General features: G+C 41.7%; 1 protein-coding gene across 1 annotated transcript in view; it reads left to right on the top strand.

Moving 5' to 3' along the window:
• Nucleotides 1-17,331, top strand: part of LOC310856758 (uncharacterized protein) — a gene marked incomplete at its 3' end in the record, with an annotated part of 66,189 nt that extends 48,858 nt beyond the window's left edge. Inside the window, exons 4-5 of the mRNA XM_083762233.1 lie at nt 16,672-16,885; nt 17,097-17,331. Of these exons, the coding sequence (XP_083618359.1) occupies nt 16,672-16,885; nt 17,097-17,331 (449 nt within the window). The remainder of the gene's footprint in view (nt 1-16,671; nt 16,886-17,096) is intronic.
• Nucleotides 17,332-18,811: the final 1,480 nt, after the last annotated feature.

Raw genomic sequence — 18,811 nt, 5'->3', positions numbered from 1 at the left:
TATTATCCTTAGGAAGTATTAAGTTGTTTTTATTAGAATATGCATTCCATAGGGCTAGACCACACATGGACCTAGATTTTAGCAAATTTAATAATGGGATGAACAAGAGCCAACAATAGTAATAATAATAATAAACTTTATTTATATAGCACCTTTCATACATAAATGTAGCTCAAAGTGCTTTACAGAGCAGAAAAAATAATAAAAACAAAAGCAAAACAAAACAGCATTTAAACAGGCATGCAGTTAAAACAATAGGACAATAATGCAATGTCAAATCAGGAGAAGGCAGTGGTACAGAGATAAGAACAGATAAAATAAGGCAACAACATTAAAAAACAAGCAGTAATACAATACAGTGAGGACGTGAATAACAAAAAATAAAAGATCACTTAAAAGCAATGTTGTAGAGGTGGGTCTTGAGCTGAGCTTTAAAAATGTCTACAGAGGCTGCCTGACGAAGGTACAGTGGGAGCTTGTTCCATGCCGACGGCCCGTAGAAGCAAAAAGCTGCTTCCCCGTATTTTTTAGTTGCCATTTTTTTAGGCAAAGCGAGCAGGCCAGCAGTGGAAGACCTTAGGGGCCGGTTTGGGACATATTTAGGCAGGCAGTCATGTAGGTAGGAAGGTGCGAGACCATTGAGAGCTTTATAGACAAGTAAAATAATTTTAAAATCAATCCTAAAAACAACAGGAAGCCAGTGCAGTGATGCCAAAACTGGAGTAATATGTTCTCTCATCTTAGTTCTAGTTAAAACTCTAGCTGCTGCATTTTGGACAAGTTGAAGTCTGTCAGTTGTTTTCTTAGGCAGTCCTGAAAAGAGCGCATTGCAGTAGTCAAGCCGAGAAAAAACAAAGGCGTGGATTAGCGTTTTTGCAACAAATAGGACAAATAGGCTCTGATTCGTGCAATATTTCTAAGGTGAAAAAAGGCAATCTTGGTAACATGATTAATGTGTGAATTAAAATTCAATTGTACTGTACTATTACTTTCTACAGTCAGGTTGCCAAGCCTGCTTATTATTGATTCTTTCTGGGGCTAAATAGGGCTAAATCTACAGTTGCAATACCAGGGGCGTCTGGGAGAAATTAGGGATGTGTAAATGTGTCCAAAATGAAAATCGATTTGTATAATTCAATATTAACGATTAATCGATTAATCGTTTGGGGGGGGGGGGGTTTAATAAAAAAAAAAAATGAACCCTAAAAAAAATGAACCCTACAAATAAAAAAAATCTTCCCCCCCAAGGGGTACCTAAGTCAAAAACGTTTGGGAACCCCTGATGTAGTTGATTAACAATAATTGTAACTCTTGAGAGTTAATAAGGGTCCATTTGGTTACTAACTCCATCTTTTAAATGAGGACCACTGGTGGTCCCTGGACCACTGTTGATCCAATTGATCACCATAGCAACCCCAGCCTAGGCCTGATTAGGTAAATTCCCAACACCTGCTAAATCCTCCAAACCTGTATCTTGATTGGAATCAATCTCCACTCACACTCCTCTCAGTCATGCAGCTACACAGACACATCCCAGGCACACTTTTGTAGGCCTATAGCCCTGTCCTGTTTGGATGACAATATTGCCTTTCCAACCGATTTTCATTTTTTTTTTAAACAGAAAAAAAAAAAAAAAAAGATTATCGATTATTAATTTTCATAATCGATTTCGGGTCCTATCAACGATAATCGATTAATCGGACCCATCCCTAGGAGAAATGCGAGGCCCTGTGCGAGATGTCGGGGAACAATGTTTGAATTAAAGGTATATTCAGTGATTTCACTCAAAAAACCTTAGGTTTCGTTTTTTGGCTGTGGGACCCAGCCTTTCGTCCAATCAGGATAGAGAGTTAAAAACGAAACCTAAGGTTTTTTTTACCCCCAGGGGTTAACTGGGGACAGGGAGGAACTCCTTATATGGCCAGCACACTCTATAGTAGGGAGGATTATCACAACAAAACAAAAAAATAAGTGATATTTGAATTAAGTGAAATCACTGAATATACCTTTAATTAATGAATTAATATTTACTTTTGCCTTCACTTTCCTACAAATATTATGCCAGGTTCTCATCTCCAATGAGTAAGAAATTGACATGCACTGCCTAATTTAGCAGCTTAACATTGTGCAGAGATTGTGGTCCTCCAAATGATGTTATTTAATTTGTTGTAAGGAAGCTATAGTTAACATGACAAGCAAGCTGTCACAGGAGGGGTCTCTGGGGCTGACACTGTATGATGATCAGATCTATATGAGCAATTTAACTTGTCTATGTATTATTCTACAACGAATACCAATGGAACACAAACCTGTTGCCCTGATCATAACTGATATAAAAACACCACCCAACCAGTCTGCCCTGCAGTGCAGCTCAAATTACTGGTTATAAAAGTAAAATTAACAGCTGCTTGTGTTGCTGTTATTTGTTATAAATATTATCACATTTGCTTGATTGCAGTTTGTGATCGATCAAAATTCAATTCGAAAATTGTGATATCATGACACTGACTGACTGGACTGACAGAGAGAGACTGAAAGAGAGAGTGAGAGAGAGAGAGAGAGAGAGAGAGAGAGAGCCTGAGAGGTCGTCGGTCCATGCCTGACAAAGTATTTGAAATAAAACCTTTTTTTTTGTCCACACAGTCCTACATGACATGTGTAACGGTTTGTTATAGATCATGGATCTGGGGTGCCAGCCAGGCAGTTGTATCCTGACAAAATGTTAGTTAATAGGGTAACCGTTGCATAAGGCTGTGCAGCATACCGTGGTCCGCACCACACTGCACACCCTGTAGAGTCACTTGTAAACACAATAAACACAGACACGGTAGAGTTGCAGTTTAAGAAGGTGTATAATGAAATGTTCACAGCACATTAGGGCATTCATCAAAAAATCGATTTATCGATTTATCGATAAACGAGTCACGAGTCGACTCGCAGCAGCGCGAGTCGAAAGTTGAGCTTTTTTTTTTTTTTTCTCCCCTTTTTTCATTGCATTCAGAACGCGCCCTTAATTAAAAACCAAATGCAGCTGTGTAGGCTATGTGGCTCTCAGCGCGCGGTGTCCCACTATTGAGACTGGCTGAAGTCTGTTTGAACTGCGCTGTGTCAGAGAAGTAACAGATATAGAAGCACGCAAACGTTACCCCCAAACGATATCCCCCTCACCTCCGTGCTGGAAATATAACGTCTGGGTTCCCGAGGCTACATGCATGCTGACGCAATGACTGTCTGTTTCTGGCTAAGCTTTACGCTCAGCGCACATGAACCTCTCCGTCTCCGGTCAGTGCGGGTTGTTGTTTATTTGCATGGCTCAGAAAATGAGTAACAAATGAGAACGTTATCGAGTTGTGGAGGAGGAGGAGGAGAATAATAATGTCATATCTCTCATTGTGTTCTCGGTGCTGCTGCTGCGCTGTGTGCCAATACCACTACTTTACCTGGATAACATCATCTTTTCATTTTGACATGATTCACATGAAATAATAATCCTGTACCGGAACCGCGTGTAGCGTTTGGTTTCATTAATGCGATCGTCACAAAATAGCCTACAGCTGCTGCTGCTAAAGATACAAAGATTGGACATTTTTAAACGACGCAAAACTTAGAATTCCCCTCTTGCGTACCAGTGCCACGTGTCCCGCGGACCGGCACCGGTGTTTGGGAACCTCTGATATAGATGATACATGCACTGTGACTGTGTCATATTGGAGAGGCCACTGAATGCGCAGTGCTATGTTTGACATGCTCCGTATTTGAGCGCGCGGCAGCTCCACCCGCCCCTGTTAAATCCCCCCCCCCCGCGCGTCCGCGTCCGCCCCCCCCCCCCCCCCCCCCCCCCCCCCGCCGCCAGAAACGATAAATCGACTTATCGATAAATTACTGTCCGACAAGTCGACTGGGAAAAATCTCAAGTCGTTAATGCCCTACAGCACATAGGTTCACAGTTCACAGTTCAGTTCAGTATCCCGTCCTTGCCCAAACGCAAAACCCGACAGTATGTTTGCTGTACCCGCACGGTATCCGTTAGGTTGTAAGTGTAACCCCGAACCCCTCAGCTGTTCGGTTGTGACTCTTCGTTGTTACTCACGGACGTACAAATGTGGTGTTTAATCCCCACGGTTCCAAGGCGTCCGATCCAAACGATCGCCGGGACGTCCTCCTCTGCGTGATCCTCTCCACACTGTATATCCAACGCGATCCGAGCACACAACGATTAATAAACTTAAGGAGTTACTCGCTAAAACAACCGTAACTAGGTGCAAACAAACCACCTCCAGCCTCCGCGGCTGCCACAGCACTTCCTCCTGCCGCTAGCCAGGTGCGTGACGTCAGGGCATAAAAAGACGTATCAGTCTGGAGTGTAACTGACGGCACAGATGCGCGTGCCTTCAGCATACCTTTTCACTTCACTCGCGTCACTTTGTTTGTGAGCGGAGCCGTTGTGCACTCAATTAGCCTACATGTGTTCAGTTGTTTTTGTTTCGTTTCCATAGTGTGTATAATTCGACTGCATGCGTTGCACGGTGGTGCGGCCAATCTACAAGCTCAAAACGCGTCGCGCTTCAACGCATTGTGAGCTTGTAGATCTGCTCTAATTCTGCAGCGCAAGCCAGCACGGCACAGCGCAGCGCAGAGGGGGACAACAGGGGGGCCTACGACGGGACAGCCGGGTGTCGCTTAACTAGGATGAAGAAGTGACGGCGGTTGGAAGGAGGAGGCGACGCGCGGCCGTCGGAGGCCCCCCAACCGACCGCAGCTTAAATAGGTGAAAAATCAACTGCGACGGAACGGGCTGCGAACTGCGACGCAGGGAGAACGTAGCTGCCTATATTTTAGCTCTGAATCTGAGATGGAAAGTGTTTAAAAAAAAGAAAAAAACGCATGCGCGAGGCCTAGTGCGGCGGCACCATTCGATCTACCCTAAACGCAGCCCTGTGCAATACCCTCCATTCACTCTCCACTCATCCAATAAATATTGCTATAAGTTATTCATCCCTCTTTTATCCATCCAGTGAGACGGGTCGCCGCATTTTAGGAGCACCAAGAAACTCCTCCAGGTGCTCCTCTGAGTACTAGACCAAAAAAGTTGTGTGCAGCCCTGCACATATGGCTGTGCTCTAGTCTAGTTTTGATATGTCTATAATATTGTGTTTCCCAAAAAACATAGTGCCCGATTGAAGGCAGCACACAGGCTTCTGTGTGTGGCCTAGAGTGCATGTGTGCAAGCGCTGCACTCCTGTTCAAGCAACGTGCGACACAAACTTTCTTTTGGAAACCCAGCCATTGTAAGAACTGGAGTCACCACTACATCCCCACTATAATATATGTGACACCCTGTCAAAATCATTATTATTGGAACATGTTTGTTGAAACTTCCAACAACCTGTTTGAGTGTTTGTGCCAATTATTGTTTTCTGTTTTCTTTATTTATTTAGCGTTCTTATTTTGCCATAACCTTCTGTTGAACACTTACTACTTATTCAAAGCTAACTATTCAATGCAACATTAATGCAACTGGGACGTATCCTCAGTGATGTATCCCAAGGTCATCAGCGTTTTGGGTCTCGCAAACAACATGCCCCTCACTCGAGTGACCCAGCCGGGGTGATCAAGTCCCGACTTACGTCCCAGTAGCTACCCTCGATCAGACCCACTAGGGAAAGACCGGGCCACACACCACTCCAGAACTACTCTGCCGGGACTTTGGAGGTACATTTCTGGCATGTGGAGGGACTAGGCTCTGTGGGTTGACTCCTGTCCGGGCCCCTCCTACGTCTCACCATGTCCACTCCTGCTCTCACCAGGAGTACCGCCAGGACCTGTGCGTTGCGCCATACACTTTATTCAGGAGAGTAAAATAAATAAATAATGTTTTTTTGTTTCTTTATTCCTAGCCACCCCACACCTCCCTGTGTGTAAAGATGAGATTTTCAATGAACAACAGGAGAGGAGCTCCAGTCTGGTCCAGGAGGAACCACAACCTCCACAGATTAAAGGGGAACATGAGGAGCTACTTCAAAGACCAGAGGAGGCTGATGAGTTAACGTTGACATTACTAGCAGTGAAAAGTGAAGATGGTCATGATGATGAAAACGGAGAGACAAAGCCTGTAGCCAGCACTTCAACTCAACAAATGAAAACACAAGCTAATGTAGAGGACTGTGGAACATCACAGCCAACTTGTGACGACCAGCTCCTCTCTTCACACTGTTCTGAATCTGACACTGAAGACAGTGAGTTGGAGAACAGTGAAGATCAGTCAACTGAATCTGACACTGAAGACAGTGATGATTGGTTGGAGACCAGTGAAGGTCAGTCAACTTTAAACACACTGAAATCACACAAGACTCAACATGTGGAAGGACAAAGATTGTCTTTGAGCAGCAAGCTGTCCCAGGACCTGAAATCAAAACAAACTCACTCCATGAGGAGTCACACAGGGGAAAAGCCCTTTCCTTGTAATGTGTGTGGTAAAGGCTTTGCTCAGAGTGTTAATCTAAAAACACACATGAGGACTCATACAGGGGAAAAGCCCTTTACTTGTAACGTGTGTGGTAAAGGTTGGTCTCATAAATGTGATCTAAAAACACACATGAGGACTCATACAGGGGAAAAGCCCTTTATTTGTGATGTGTGTGGTAAAGGCTCGACTACTGGAGCTGTACTAAAAATACACATGAGGAGTCACACAGGGGAAAAACGCTTTATTTGTGATGTGTGTGGTAAAGGCTGTTCTCAGAAAGGTGATCTAAAAGCACACATGATTACTCACACAGAGGTAAAGCCCTTTACTTGTGATGTGTGTGGTCAAGGCTGCGCTTCTAATGCTAAACTAAAAATACACATGAGGACTCACACAGGGGTAAAGCCCTTTCCTTGTAATGTGTGTGGTAAATGCTTTTCTCTGCAATATCAACTAAAATTACACATGCGTATTCATACAGGGGAAAAGCCCTTTACTTGTAACGTGTGTGGTAAAGGCTGTTCTCAGATTGGTCAGCTAAAAATACACATGCGTAATCATACAGGGGAAAGGCCCTTTACTTGTAAAGTGTGTGGTAAAGGCTGTTCTCAGATTGGTCAGCTAAAAATACACATGCGTAGTCATACAGGGGAAAAGCCCTTTACTTGTATTGTGTGTGACAAACGATTTGTTCAAAGACCTCATCTACAAAAACACATGAAGACTCATACAAGTTAAAGGCTTTTAACTTGTAACATGTGTGGTAAAGACTTTGCTATCAATCGTGATCTTAAAAAAAACACATGAGGACTCCTAAAAGGGTAAAGCCCATTGACACATGAGGGCTCATACAGGGGGGGGGGAATCCCTTTAGTTGCAGTTAGGGGGGAATGCTTGGGTCAAAATGCACATCTGTAGCTAATGAGAAATACAGGGTATTACAATACAACAGGTTAGTTGTATTGTAATAAATGCACCCATTGAACCCATTTGAGTTGACACATGATATAACACAGACAATTGAACGATCCTTCATTCTAATCCACACAATGGCAAGTGATAGATACTAAAACATTGGAATCACATAATCTGCCAACTGTAATGGGAATTTTAAAATGCCAACTACAGTGTATATGTGCATATTGTGTATTTATCTTCCTTTGATTAAGTCTTTGCTCACCAATGTGCTCTGTCTAATTCATGGAGCTGTCAATCTAACAGCTGACTTGACTCCTCCACGCTGTCAGCAAAGGTATACTTATTTGTGTGTCGCCCTTATGTTTAGCGCAGATCCGTATATGGACAGTTAGTATTTCCATCTCTTTTAAGACAAGACTATAAGGACTGTCTGAGAATGGGGTTGGGGAGGCTTGCGCCCGGAGGGGCTGGTGGAACAGGCAAGGAGGCCTGTTCCTCACTCTCTGTATGTTGTTACTCTGTCTTCGTGGTCCCTCTGGCGTTTGTTGCTCCTCCTTGTGTCCACATCGCCATTTGAGCTGTGCCACCCAATCTGTGGATATGGGCCCTGTGTGTCTCTGTCTGTGTAACGAGAATCATTATTTTCCCATTACACAATATCAACATGACATGATTAACTTTTTTATATTGATTTTTTGTATGTAAACCCTATATAAACATGGCGCAAAAAGTTTGGACATTTTGCCCCAGGTAGATTATGTCTCGATTGTAACACTGTTTTATAACGTTGGACATCAAAACACTTCCTTAATGTCAACAAAGTCCATGATCACAACACCAGACCAACACGTTCAACCCAGATTTGTCTCCAACAATGTAAATGTATTTTGTTCCTATGGAGCAGTGGTTCCCAAACTGGTGCGTGCAACACTTGTGGTATGCGGGCGCCTTCTAGGGGGTGTGCGACATGAAAAGGCTAATGGTGGTGCTATGGTTTTATTTAAAATAGGCTATAGGCCTATTAATAATGCCAATATGGCAAATATACTCAGAATATAGCCTATGCTGCATATTACGCCATATTCAGGTTCATATATGTGGATAAATAGGACATATGTCTCTATAAAGCTTATGCTATTTATATTTCCATGTGGGTCCCATGTGTCAGGAGGTAACAGTGTGTATGGCCAAAAACAAATTGGGAACCGCTGCTATAGAGCATATCAGTGGATCTCTGGACCCACCGAAAACTCCAATTAATTTTCCTCATAGAAATGTACAAAACTATATCAATTGTGTAAGCCATCCAACAGGATCCTGGTGATTCATGACCATAAAACCTTTGATTCTGTGAAAAATAATAATTGAATATTTAATGATAGGGTTAGGGTTAACCCTGCCCTTTGATTAGCGTTTAAATCTCTATGGGAAAAATGAATGGACAATTTTTCAGTGGGTCGAGAAAACCACGCCCATTGCTATGTTGGTAGGGTGTTCCACATTTTAGTGGCATAGAGCCACTAAAATGTGGAACACCCTACCAACAGCTGTTAAGAAATGTGAATCCCTAGACTCCTTCAAAACCGCTCTCAAAGAGCAGTTGCGGGCAGCTACAATTCAAAACAGGCCCCTGTAAAATAAATAAAAATATAGCTGCAAGCAGCATTAAGGTGGGACCAAGGAAGAAGACGATATGCAAAAAGAACAATATGCACAAATAAGACTCACGGGCTGAGTTGTCCGTACCTGGATTTGAACACACAATATTGTGGTCCAAAGGTGAGAGCTCAACCAACTGAGCTATCTGGACACAGTCAGTTGTTTTATTGTAAACAGTAACATCATTCAGTGTTTCGGCAGGAAGTATGTGTGTCCTCATTTTGGGCATGTCATTATCCATTTCTTCAGCGTGTTGGATGTTCATGTTTTCACGTACAAACTTCTCTTCAACCGGCATTGCAGTAATGGTCCATAGATTGTGTGTAGGACGTTTCATGCAAATTGCTAAAATATCCAGGCAGAAAATCAGGTATAAGAAATTTTCAAACTCCTAAAAAAACTCCGGAAAGAGGGCGGAGCTTACTTGTCAAAGTGACAGATGTGTTCCCCATGAGTGGAAACAAGTGCCATGAATCTTGGCCAAACAGCATGAGTTATGACTGGTCAAAGGAAAATTGCTATAGCGCCCCCCTTTGGCCAATTGGAGTAAGACTGTTTCAGTACTATTTGGCATGACCCACTACTATACTGTAAAGTGACATAAGCATTTGAGGCTGCATGTATGTATTGGAGGCAGAAGAAGAATTTTCACAAACCAGCAATTTTCATTGGCTCATAAAAACTTCATTTTTTCACTTCAACAAAATGTACTACGATTTGTTGTCCGTATAGGTCCAAAGTTCACGTGTAGACGTTTTTGTGCATTTTGATCAAAGATCCTGGGAGGAGATACATTTGAACTGTTTTTCATATAATTGGCGGGTGATCTAAAGGTCAGAGGTCAAAACACGATAGTTGTTCGGCATGAGGAAACACATATGTGTATCAAAGTGTCATTGCCAACGATCAAACGGTTCATGAGCTATGCACGTTCAAACTTTGTATTTTCAATTCAGTGCTATAGCGCCACCATTTGGCCAATCGTCATGGGCTTCGCATAGTAACCGTTTGGCATGGCCCTCTACCAGATCACCAGATGTCACGAAAACTGACTGCACGGTTCAGCCAGAACTGCTATTTTTGGCGGAAGGAGAAGAAGAATAAAAGAAAAAAAACACTAAAACACTAACTTCCATTGATAATGAATGGCCATTTTTACGTCATAGTGTAAACACAAACATTAAAAGCTGGACATGGGACATGTGAATGGCCGGAATCACATTGTTATGACGTAAGAGCGCCCTTCACGTGTATACGATGATTTATTTTGTTTCATAGAAGTTTTAGTTGTATGTCTTTAAGGACCCTAAGACTCTTTCTTAGTGCTTTTTCTTTTGTTTTTGTATTGACCTGTACTCCCGTTGAACTGTACCCATTCTACGAACTGTTGATACAAATTTAATTGATCAAACAATCAACCGATAACTGTGTCAGATATTAACCTTTTATGTTTGGAAAGCCTGTTTATTTCTCTTAAAAATATGTATCCACTTACAAGGAACTTGCATTTGTGGGATGAGCAACTCTGTATGTCTTTGTCATTTCTCTTTCTAATATTCCCCATATGCATAAACACCTTATCCTGGTTATCAACACCTTGGTTTTTAAATAAATGTGACAATTGGCATGGCCTTTCTGGCATGTTATGTTTTGATTTATGTCCATCTCTTTATATTTAAATGTATTGCTTTTTTCCGTGCAAATAAACTGAATTATAGTTATCATTCTTGGTACCATTGGTACCCTTCCTCATTCTGAAAGTAGTTTTAAATAGTATGAATTTGTAAAACCCAAGTTTATAGTATTGCGTCTGTAGGTCGCAGTTTACTATGAAAACCTGCAAAACATGTCAGTCACGCTAAAACCTGTCAGTATGTCCGTCCGTCAGTCATGCCAGGACACGCTTCATATACGGCCATCTCCATATATGAAGATGACGACAGTCACGACACTGACCTCATCAAACCCTGGATAGCCATACATGGAGAAGACTGGATCATCACCTAGATCTGCGGATATGGAGCCGTCCAGCAAATCTGCATCTGACCTCAAACCCTTAGATCTCCATATATGGAGCTGACCTGTTATTACATTCCATATTTTGATCCGTATTGCTTTTAAGAGCCTTAGCATAGAAGTTGGTATTTTATTTTTATATTAATTCATTGTAAAATAAATACTATAAAACAGGTTCAGGGCTACATTTGTCATAATTCATGTTGGGGGAAAAAACATTGTTAAAACTACGATCACACTGTATATTGGCCCTTTATGCTGCTGTATTTCCTGTTTTGGGGAGCTGTGTTGTGAGCCTCAAACAGTCACCACCAACCACATATGTGTAGGTGTGTGTTGTCAATAAATGCTGTGAACCTGAGAGAAGTTGTGGTGTCATCAATCTGCTGGGAGTGAGCCAAAATAGAGCGGTTACAATGGCTTTGGCATATTACTTATAGCCACTAAACCATCAGGGACATGCTTTATGTAATATGCAATCTGTTGTCAATCACTATGAAAAATAGGGCATTTGTACAGTAAAATATTCAGGCCGATACATTTTCAATTTACAATTTAGGCATTTAGCAGACGCTCTTAATCCAGAGCGATTTACATTAAGCAAGAACAAAAAGCATGGGAATACATCACAAAAAAAGCATTAATCATAAAACATGCGTAAGCTAAGAAAGTAACAGTGGAATATCTATATTATGAGACTATACATATAAACTATATATATATATATATATATATATATACTACTATGCTATACATATGTACTATGGCGTGCTATGACTATATACAATGCAATTATAGTGCTGTCTACATAACATGCTATAAGTTTGTATCAGATGCTATCTAAGTCTACAGAAATGCTATCTAAGGGGGTTAGGGTAAGTGCTATGGGCCATGATGGAGTCTGAAAAGGTGGGTTTTCAGACTACGGCGGAAGATTGGGAGTGATGCTGCAGTTCTGACTGCAATGGGAAGTGCATTCCACAGATAAACAAAGTTAATCATTCCAAGTTTCTCAAATGTATATAATACAATACTGCTATACAATAGCTCAGATTATATCTTTTATTGAAATGCAGACTGGCCTATTACTCAGAGTTGGACGATCTGAGCACACCCCAGGTTCCACTAAAACTGCTTTTCCCTGACCGGGAATCGAACCCGGGCCACAGCAGTGAGAGGGCCGAAGACTAGCCACTAGACCATCAAGGACATACTTTGTGTAATGGGCAATCTGGTGTCAATCACTATGAAAAACAGCATTTGTACAGTATTCATGCCGATAAACAAAGTTCATCATTCCAAGTTTCTCAAATGTATAGAATACAATACTGTAGCTCAGATGATATATTTTATTGAAAGGCAGACTGGCCTATTACTCAGAGTTGGACGATCTGAGCACACCCCAGGTTCCACTAAAACAGCTTTTCCCTGTCCTGGAATCGAAACCGGGCCGCGGCGGTGAAAGCGCCGAATCCTAGCCACTAGACCATCAGGAAAATGCTTTGTGTAATGTGCAATCTGTTGTCAATCACTATGAAAAATAGGGCATTTGTACAGTATTCATGCTGATAAACAAAGTTCCTCATTCCAAGTTTCTCAAATGTATAGAATGCAACAGTGTAGTTCAGATGATATATTTTATTTAAATGAAGAGAGGCCTCTTACTCACAGTTGGACGATCCTACTACACTCTAGATTCCACTAGACACCTATTTCCCTGACGGGGAATCAAACCCGGGCCGCGGCGGTGAAAGCGCCGAATCCTAGCCACTAGACCATCAGGGACATGCGTTGTGTAATGTGCAATCTGTTGTCAATCACTATGAAAAATAGGTCATTTGTACAGTAAAATATTCAGGCCGATAAACAAAGTTCATCATTCCAAGTTTCTCAAATATATAGAATACAATACTGTAGCTCAGATGATATCTTTTATTGAAATGCAGACTTGCCTATTACTCAGAGTTGGACGATCTGAGCACACCCCAGGTTCCACTAAAACTGCTTTTCCCTGTCCTGGAATCGAACCCGGGCCGCGGCAGTGAGTGTGCCGAATCCTAGCCACTAGACCATCAAGGACATACTTTGTGTTATGGGAAATCTGTTGTCAATCACTATGAAAAACAGAGCATTTGTACAGTATTCATGCCGATAAACAAAGTTCATCATTCCAAGTTTCTTAAATGTATAGAATGCAACAGTGCAGTTCAGATGATATCTTTTATTGAAATGAAGAGATGCCTCTTACTCGCAGTTGGACGATCCTACCACACTCTAGATTCAACTAGACACCTATTTCCCTGACCGGGAATCGAACCCGGGCCGCGGCGGTGAAAGCTCCGAATCCTAGTCACTAGACCATCAGGGAAATGCTTTGTGTAATGTGCAATCTGTTGTCAATCACTATGAAAAATAGGGCATTTGTACAGTAAAATATTCAGGCCGATAAACAAAGTTCATCATTCCAAGTTTCTCAAATGCATAGAATACAATACTGTAGCTCAGATGATATATTTTATTGAAATGCAGACTGGCCTATTAATCAGAGTTGGACGATCTGAGCACACCCCAGTTTCCACTCGACCATCCTGACATCCATATAAGTTCCTGGTTCAAATCCACGTATTGCTTTCAAATGTAATACCATTGTAATAACGGTGTAATGTAGTAATAATTCAATTATGTAATGAAACTGTAACAGTATAATAATGCAATAGTAGGCTACTCTCAATTTATAAGCAGTAGTTACTATCATTTATGCATGACCTTTTAAGGGTCCAAGAACGCATGCTCCTTGGAGAATGCGGGCATCGATCCCGCTACTTCTCGCATGCTAAGCGAGCGCTCTACCATTTGAGCTAATTCCCCTTGTGCAGTCTGAAAGGTTGAGATCAGAGCTTGCCTGTCCATTTGTCCAGTGGCATTTGGCCTATGTCATAAAAAGTTAAATACTGGAATTAGTGTAGTAATAACCGATTTGCTGGCATGAATACGTGATTTGTAGCCTTTTGGCGCAGTAGGCAGTGCGTCAGTCTCATAATCTGAAGGTCGTGAGTTCGAGCCTCACACGGGGCAGCAGTTTTACACAGGAGGGGAAACAGACAATGGCTGCTTTGACAAAGAGCTGCTGCTGTTGTTGTGCTGTGTTCACACTGGCAGCGATACAAAACAACAGGCTACAAATTGTATTCAATGGAAGCCAATTAACTTGAAGATACACAAAAAGTAGACTACTGGTAAATGGTTTTCTTCTGTGTGCTTCTTAGATATTTACAAGCAATTTCCACAAAAAGTACAGGTAAAGGGTTTTCTTCTGTGTGCTTCATAGATATTTTAAAGCGTTTGCCAGAGACGGTAAAGCCAAAAGGTCTCTAATTTAGTCTAAAAGAATAGCAAAATTGCCCCGGGGACTTGTTCCATATCGTCGCTGTCTGATGAATTTTTTATGATTTTCTCTTTTTTCTTTAGTTGGAAGAGAGCCGTTCTGCTCTCTCTACTGGTCTCAGTTGATGTGTTAATGGCCAATGAAAAGGTGTTTTATTTAACAATCTATGTAACACGCATCACCATTGGACGTTCAACCTGTCCATCACAGCGCGTATGTAAGGGGAGTGGAGATACGCTGAAACAAAACTCCCCATTGGACGTGGGACCTGTCCATCACATCGCGTATGCAAAGGGGTGTGGAGATACGCTGAAACAATCATTCCCATTGGATGTGAAACCTGTCCATCACACAGCACGTATTGAACCGCGGGAGAAAAAGGGGCAAAACTTTTCACAGAGACAGGATAGCTTACTTTTGCGGACACGGAATTTGACATTTTTACAAGGTAAAGTACCACCAAAAGTGTTTTTTGACAACTGTATGTTAGGTTATGCTAACGACCATGTTCACGATTGTCCTAGACTTCATGTGAATTGTTATTTTTGTTAAACATAGCCACGTTTGGGACCTCAACCCCTCTATTTTAGCTCCGGAGCTAATGGACACTGATTTCTTCAACCCTGTAATCTACTTTTCAGTATTATATTTCACATCGATGATGTATTCAATGGAGGAGCTGTGTGCCATAGTTAACGTCAAGTGTGTCAGGGGCAGACATGATAAAGCAGAGGCTGCAGAGAGCAGTGAAAGCAGCGAGGAAGGTTTGTGGAATTACAAAACAACGTGTGTGTGTGTGTGTGTGTGTGTGTGTGTGTGTGTGTGTGTGTGTGTGTGTGTGTGTGTGTGTGTGTCGGCTGGGAAAAATTAGAACCATGTCAACGATGTGTGAGTAGAGGTCTAGTTATTAATTAGTATTCAGTGTAATGTTAACATGTTTTTTATTTATCCCCCCCCCCCCCCCCCCCAAGATGATCAGGTTGAGGTGCCAACTTATTAATTAATTTGGAAATAAAAATCATGAATGACAACAAATAGCTGATTTATTCAGTGTACTAATATTTTAAACTGTATCTTTCCAAGAAGATGCACTTGTATGTGACCAAGTGGATTCTGAAGGTGCTGGGTCTGCTGTTAAATCTGTAAATGAAGGTAGGTCGTGTGTTTTTGCCCATTACAATGTACATAGACCCACACAATAGACCCACACAATGTACATAGACCCACACCATGTGTTTCTGTGCTGTTGCACCTGCTGTACTAGTTGCAAATGTGTTATTTACCTTAAAGGACCACTTTTCAACCTATCTTCATAGGTCTTCACTAATAATCATGATACAATGGCATTTTTTAAACATAAATGGACATATCTGCTGTATATCATCACAATAATGTCAACTTATATCATTCATGTGAGATCAACCACATTTATTTTCTTCAGAAGCGACTATGGAGGACTCATCAATTGGGGAGATGGAAGGTTTGACACACTCACTCACTCTCTCTCACACACACACACACACACACACACACACACACACGGGGGGGGGGGGGGGGGCTAACCACAATTGTTTTCTTGTTTTTCTTCAGAAGCAGCTGTGGAAGACTCATCAATTGGGGAAGGGGAGATAGAAGGTTTGACACACACACACACACACACACACACACACACACACACACACACAGGGCTAGTCATGGCTGGGGGGGGTCAGTGTTTCCTAGCTGACCGGTGCAAAGACTCACCAAGTGAGGTTTGTGGTAAAATGAGGATTAAGAGCAATTGCATTCATTGTACATTGTGTTCCTCTTTATTTTTTGTTTTATCAGATGTGCTTGATTCATCATGGACACTTCAATTAGAGCTGGATAATTCTCCTGGTGCTGATGAATCCAGAGGTATTATTATTTATTTAGAGCCTTATTCTGTACACACACATGATGCACAATACATCATGTGATGCTTTGCAATATTGTGAACGCAAAGCAATGCATGATGAGAGAGAGGGAACATTTGATTTTTTTTCTGCAGGAGAAGGAGTTGAGCAGCACAGTAGACTGAGTAGAGTTTTGGACAGCAGTGGAGTTGAGGATGACCACCACTCAAGTGGGGACGAAGGTTTGTGGAACACTAGCCTTAAGTCAGCCAGAGCAAAGGGTGCACAATCTAGTGACACTGAATAACAGGTGTGTGAACATTGCATTCAGTTTGTCTGTCTTTCTTTCCCAGATCCACTGGATCAAACCTGGACATCTAAAGATGACCAAAGTGGTGTTTCTCCTGGTGCTGCCATCCAGGAAGCTCGCTCCAATCCCACGCCGTACCATGTGAAGTATGTGGACCACACATTCTTCACAAACTTCAGCTCTGTGAACCTCTGCAAATCCATCCGCCCGGGAAAGGTCGCTGGGGATCCCACTGTGCATGACCTCCGAGCAATCAGGTATTTGAATACTGACATACGTACATAGCTGTGGAAACCATAACAAACATTATTCAAAGATAGTGTAATAAAAACTAGTGAGTGGAGATTAATCGGCAAACACATCGCTATCGGCCGTTTCAGCACATCCCTACATTTAAAAAATAATAATTAAAACTTGACTTTTCTCCCTTGTCTCTGTCCCTCTCTTCATGACTTCTGTTCATCCTAGGTACAACATGGATGGCAGTATGGAGTACAAGATCAACCACTCGGATGCCTGGAAGCCCTACGAGTCCCCATCACTGATGAAGAAGAGCAACGTCACCACAGTGGCCCCGCTGTACACTTCCAGGCGCATCATCAAGGCACTAAAGTTCAAACACCTGCAAGAAATGAAGCTGGTGTTGCCCAAAGATTTCCACGGCTTCTACGATGCCCTCCGCCATGAGCAGTCGGAGGAGTGATGACCACCACCTACCACCATTCCACTGGGTTCTCATGTTCCTCCCGTTGCGTTATTAACCCATTTAGGCCTGACATCGAAATTTTAAAAAATCATCTAAATTCTGACAGTTTTCTGACATGTTTCTGTATTAGGGGTGCTCAATTCTTCAAAAATAGCTAAATTATAACTATGTTTAAAACACCAAAAGGGGTTCCCGCCCAAAATGGGTTAAAATGTTTGTGTCTGTGTGGTGTTACTGTTTGTACTGTACAACATTTTGGGCAGTGCAATGTTTCAGTATTTATCTATTCAGTATTTATTTATTTATTCATGCATTGACTTATTTATTTGCATAAATTATATGCCTAAATGTTAAGGCTTAACAATTCTGGGCAATTTTGACTGTTGGAGTAATAGAGTTCACTCACATACATGTATTCCTAATGTGGACGACACTGTCTGCACAAATTTGTGATGATAGGCTATTGTACATTATTATTGAAACATTAATGCTAATTTAGTTTGGGTATAGTATCAGCTGGTTTAAATAGTAAACAAGATTAGGCATTGAATTATTTGCAAGATTTCCAATAATACAGGCAGTACAGTCAAAGGTTATGCTATTGGTATTTAAAGCCTATAGAGCTTGTTTCCACTGTAATCTGTTATTCAATCCCAAACAATAGTTAAAACACTATTTATCCTAGATTGTTTTGGTAAAAAGGTTGGTTTCTATAGTGCATTTTAACTTTCATGGGTGCTAGGAATTCAGAAGGATAGCTTTGGATGTTTTTTGTTTTTTAACCAATATGAGCTGATAAGACAGCTGAAAGTTGTCGTTGCATGTCAATGGCTAGTCGAGCAGTTCTGATTGGCTGCCTCGTCTCCAGCCATGTTGCCTCAGAATTCTTTAGGGTCACAAAAGTGGCATAACGTCAGCAGCAGAGCAGACCCACAGATAATAATAATAATGCAGCTGGTAATTGATTTAATCAATTTGGGCTTGTTTTGATTGCTACTGCTAAAATAATCGGTCCCAAGAAGATGTCATCAAGGCAACGACTGAGATGATCTATTGACAGCCTGGTGACGCAAGGTAAACTGACAACCGACTGCATTTTACCTCGTCATGTCGGATTTTCCATTGCATGGCAACCATTATGACAACAGCTAAAAGTTACGACAGTCGATTGACGGCACCGGCATGCTGTTACTTTTAGCTTGTTTGCCAGGGTTAAAAACATTACTCTATGGTTTAAAACGTAAGATTCAAGTCCCAATATGTGTTTATATGGCAACATGACAGATATAGCCTTGCTTTCATGTGACATTTATCAGAGGGAACTCAGAAGTACGACGTAGGGAAACAAGGATCAGCTCATTGACGTCTGAGTCTGAGTTGGCCATAAAAACAGAAAAGTTTTGCGTATCTCCACGTATCTCACAAGAAAACCCTGTAAGTCCATTGAAATCCTTAAACTGTTGACTGATGATTTTGT

The sequence above is a fragment of the Protomyctophum parallelum genome (assembly GCF_964188405.1).
Source record: "Protomyctophum parallelum genome assembly, chromosome: 3".
NCBI lineage: Eukaryota > Metazoa > Chordata > Actinopteri > Myctophiformes > Myctophidae > Protomyctophum > Protomyctophum parallelum.
Note: the sequence above shows the minus strand (reverse complement) of the source record. Positions and strands in the feature narration are given on the sequence as shown.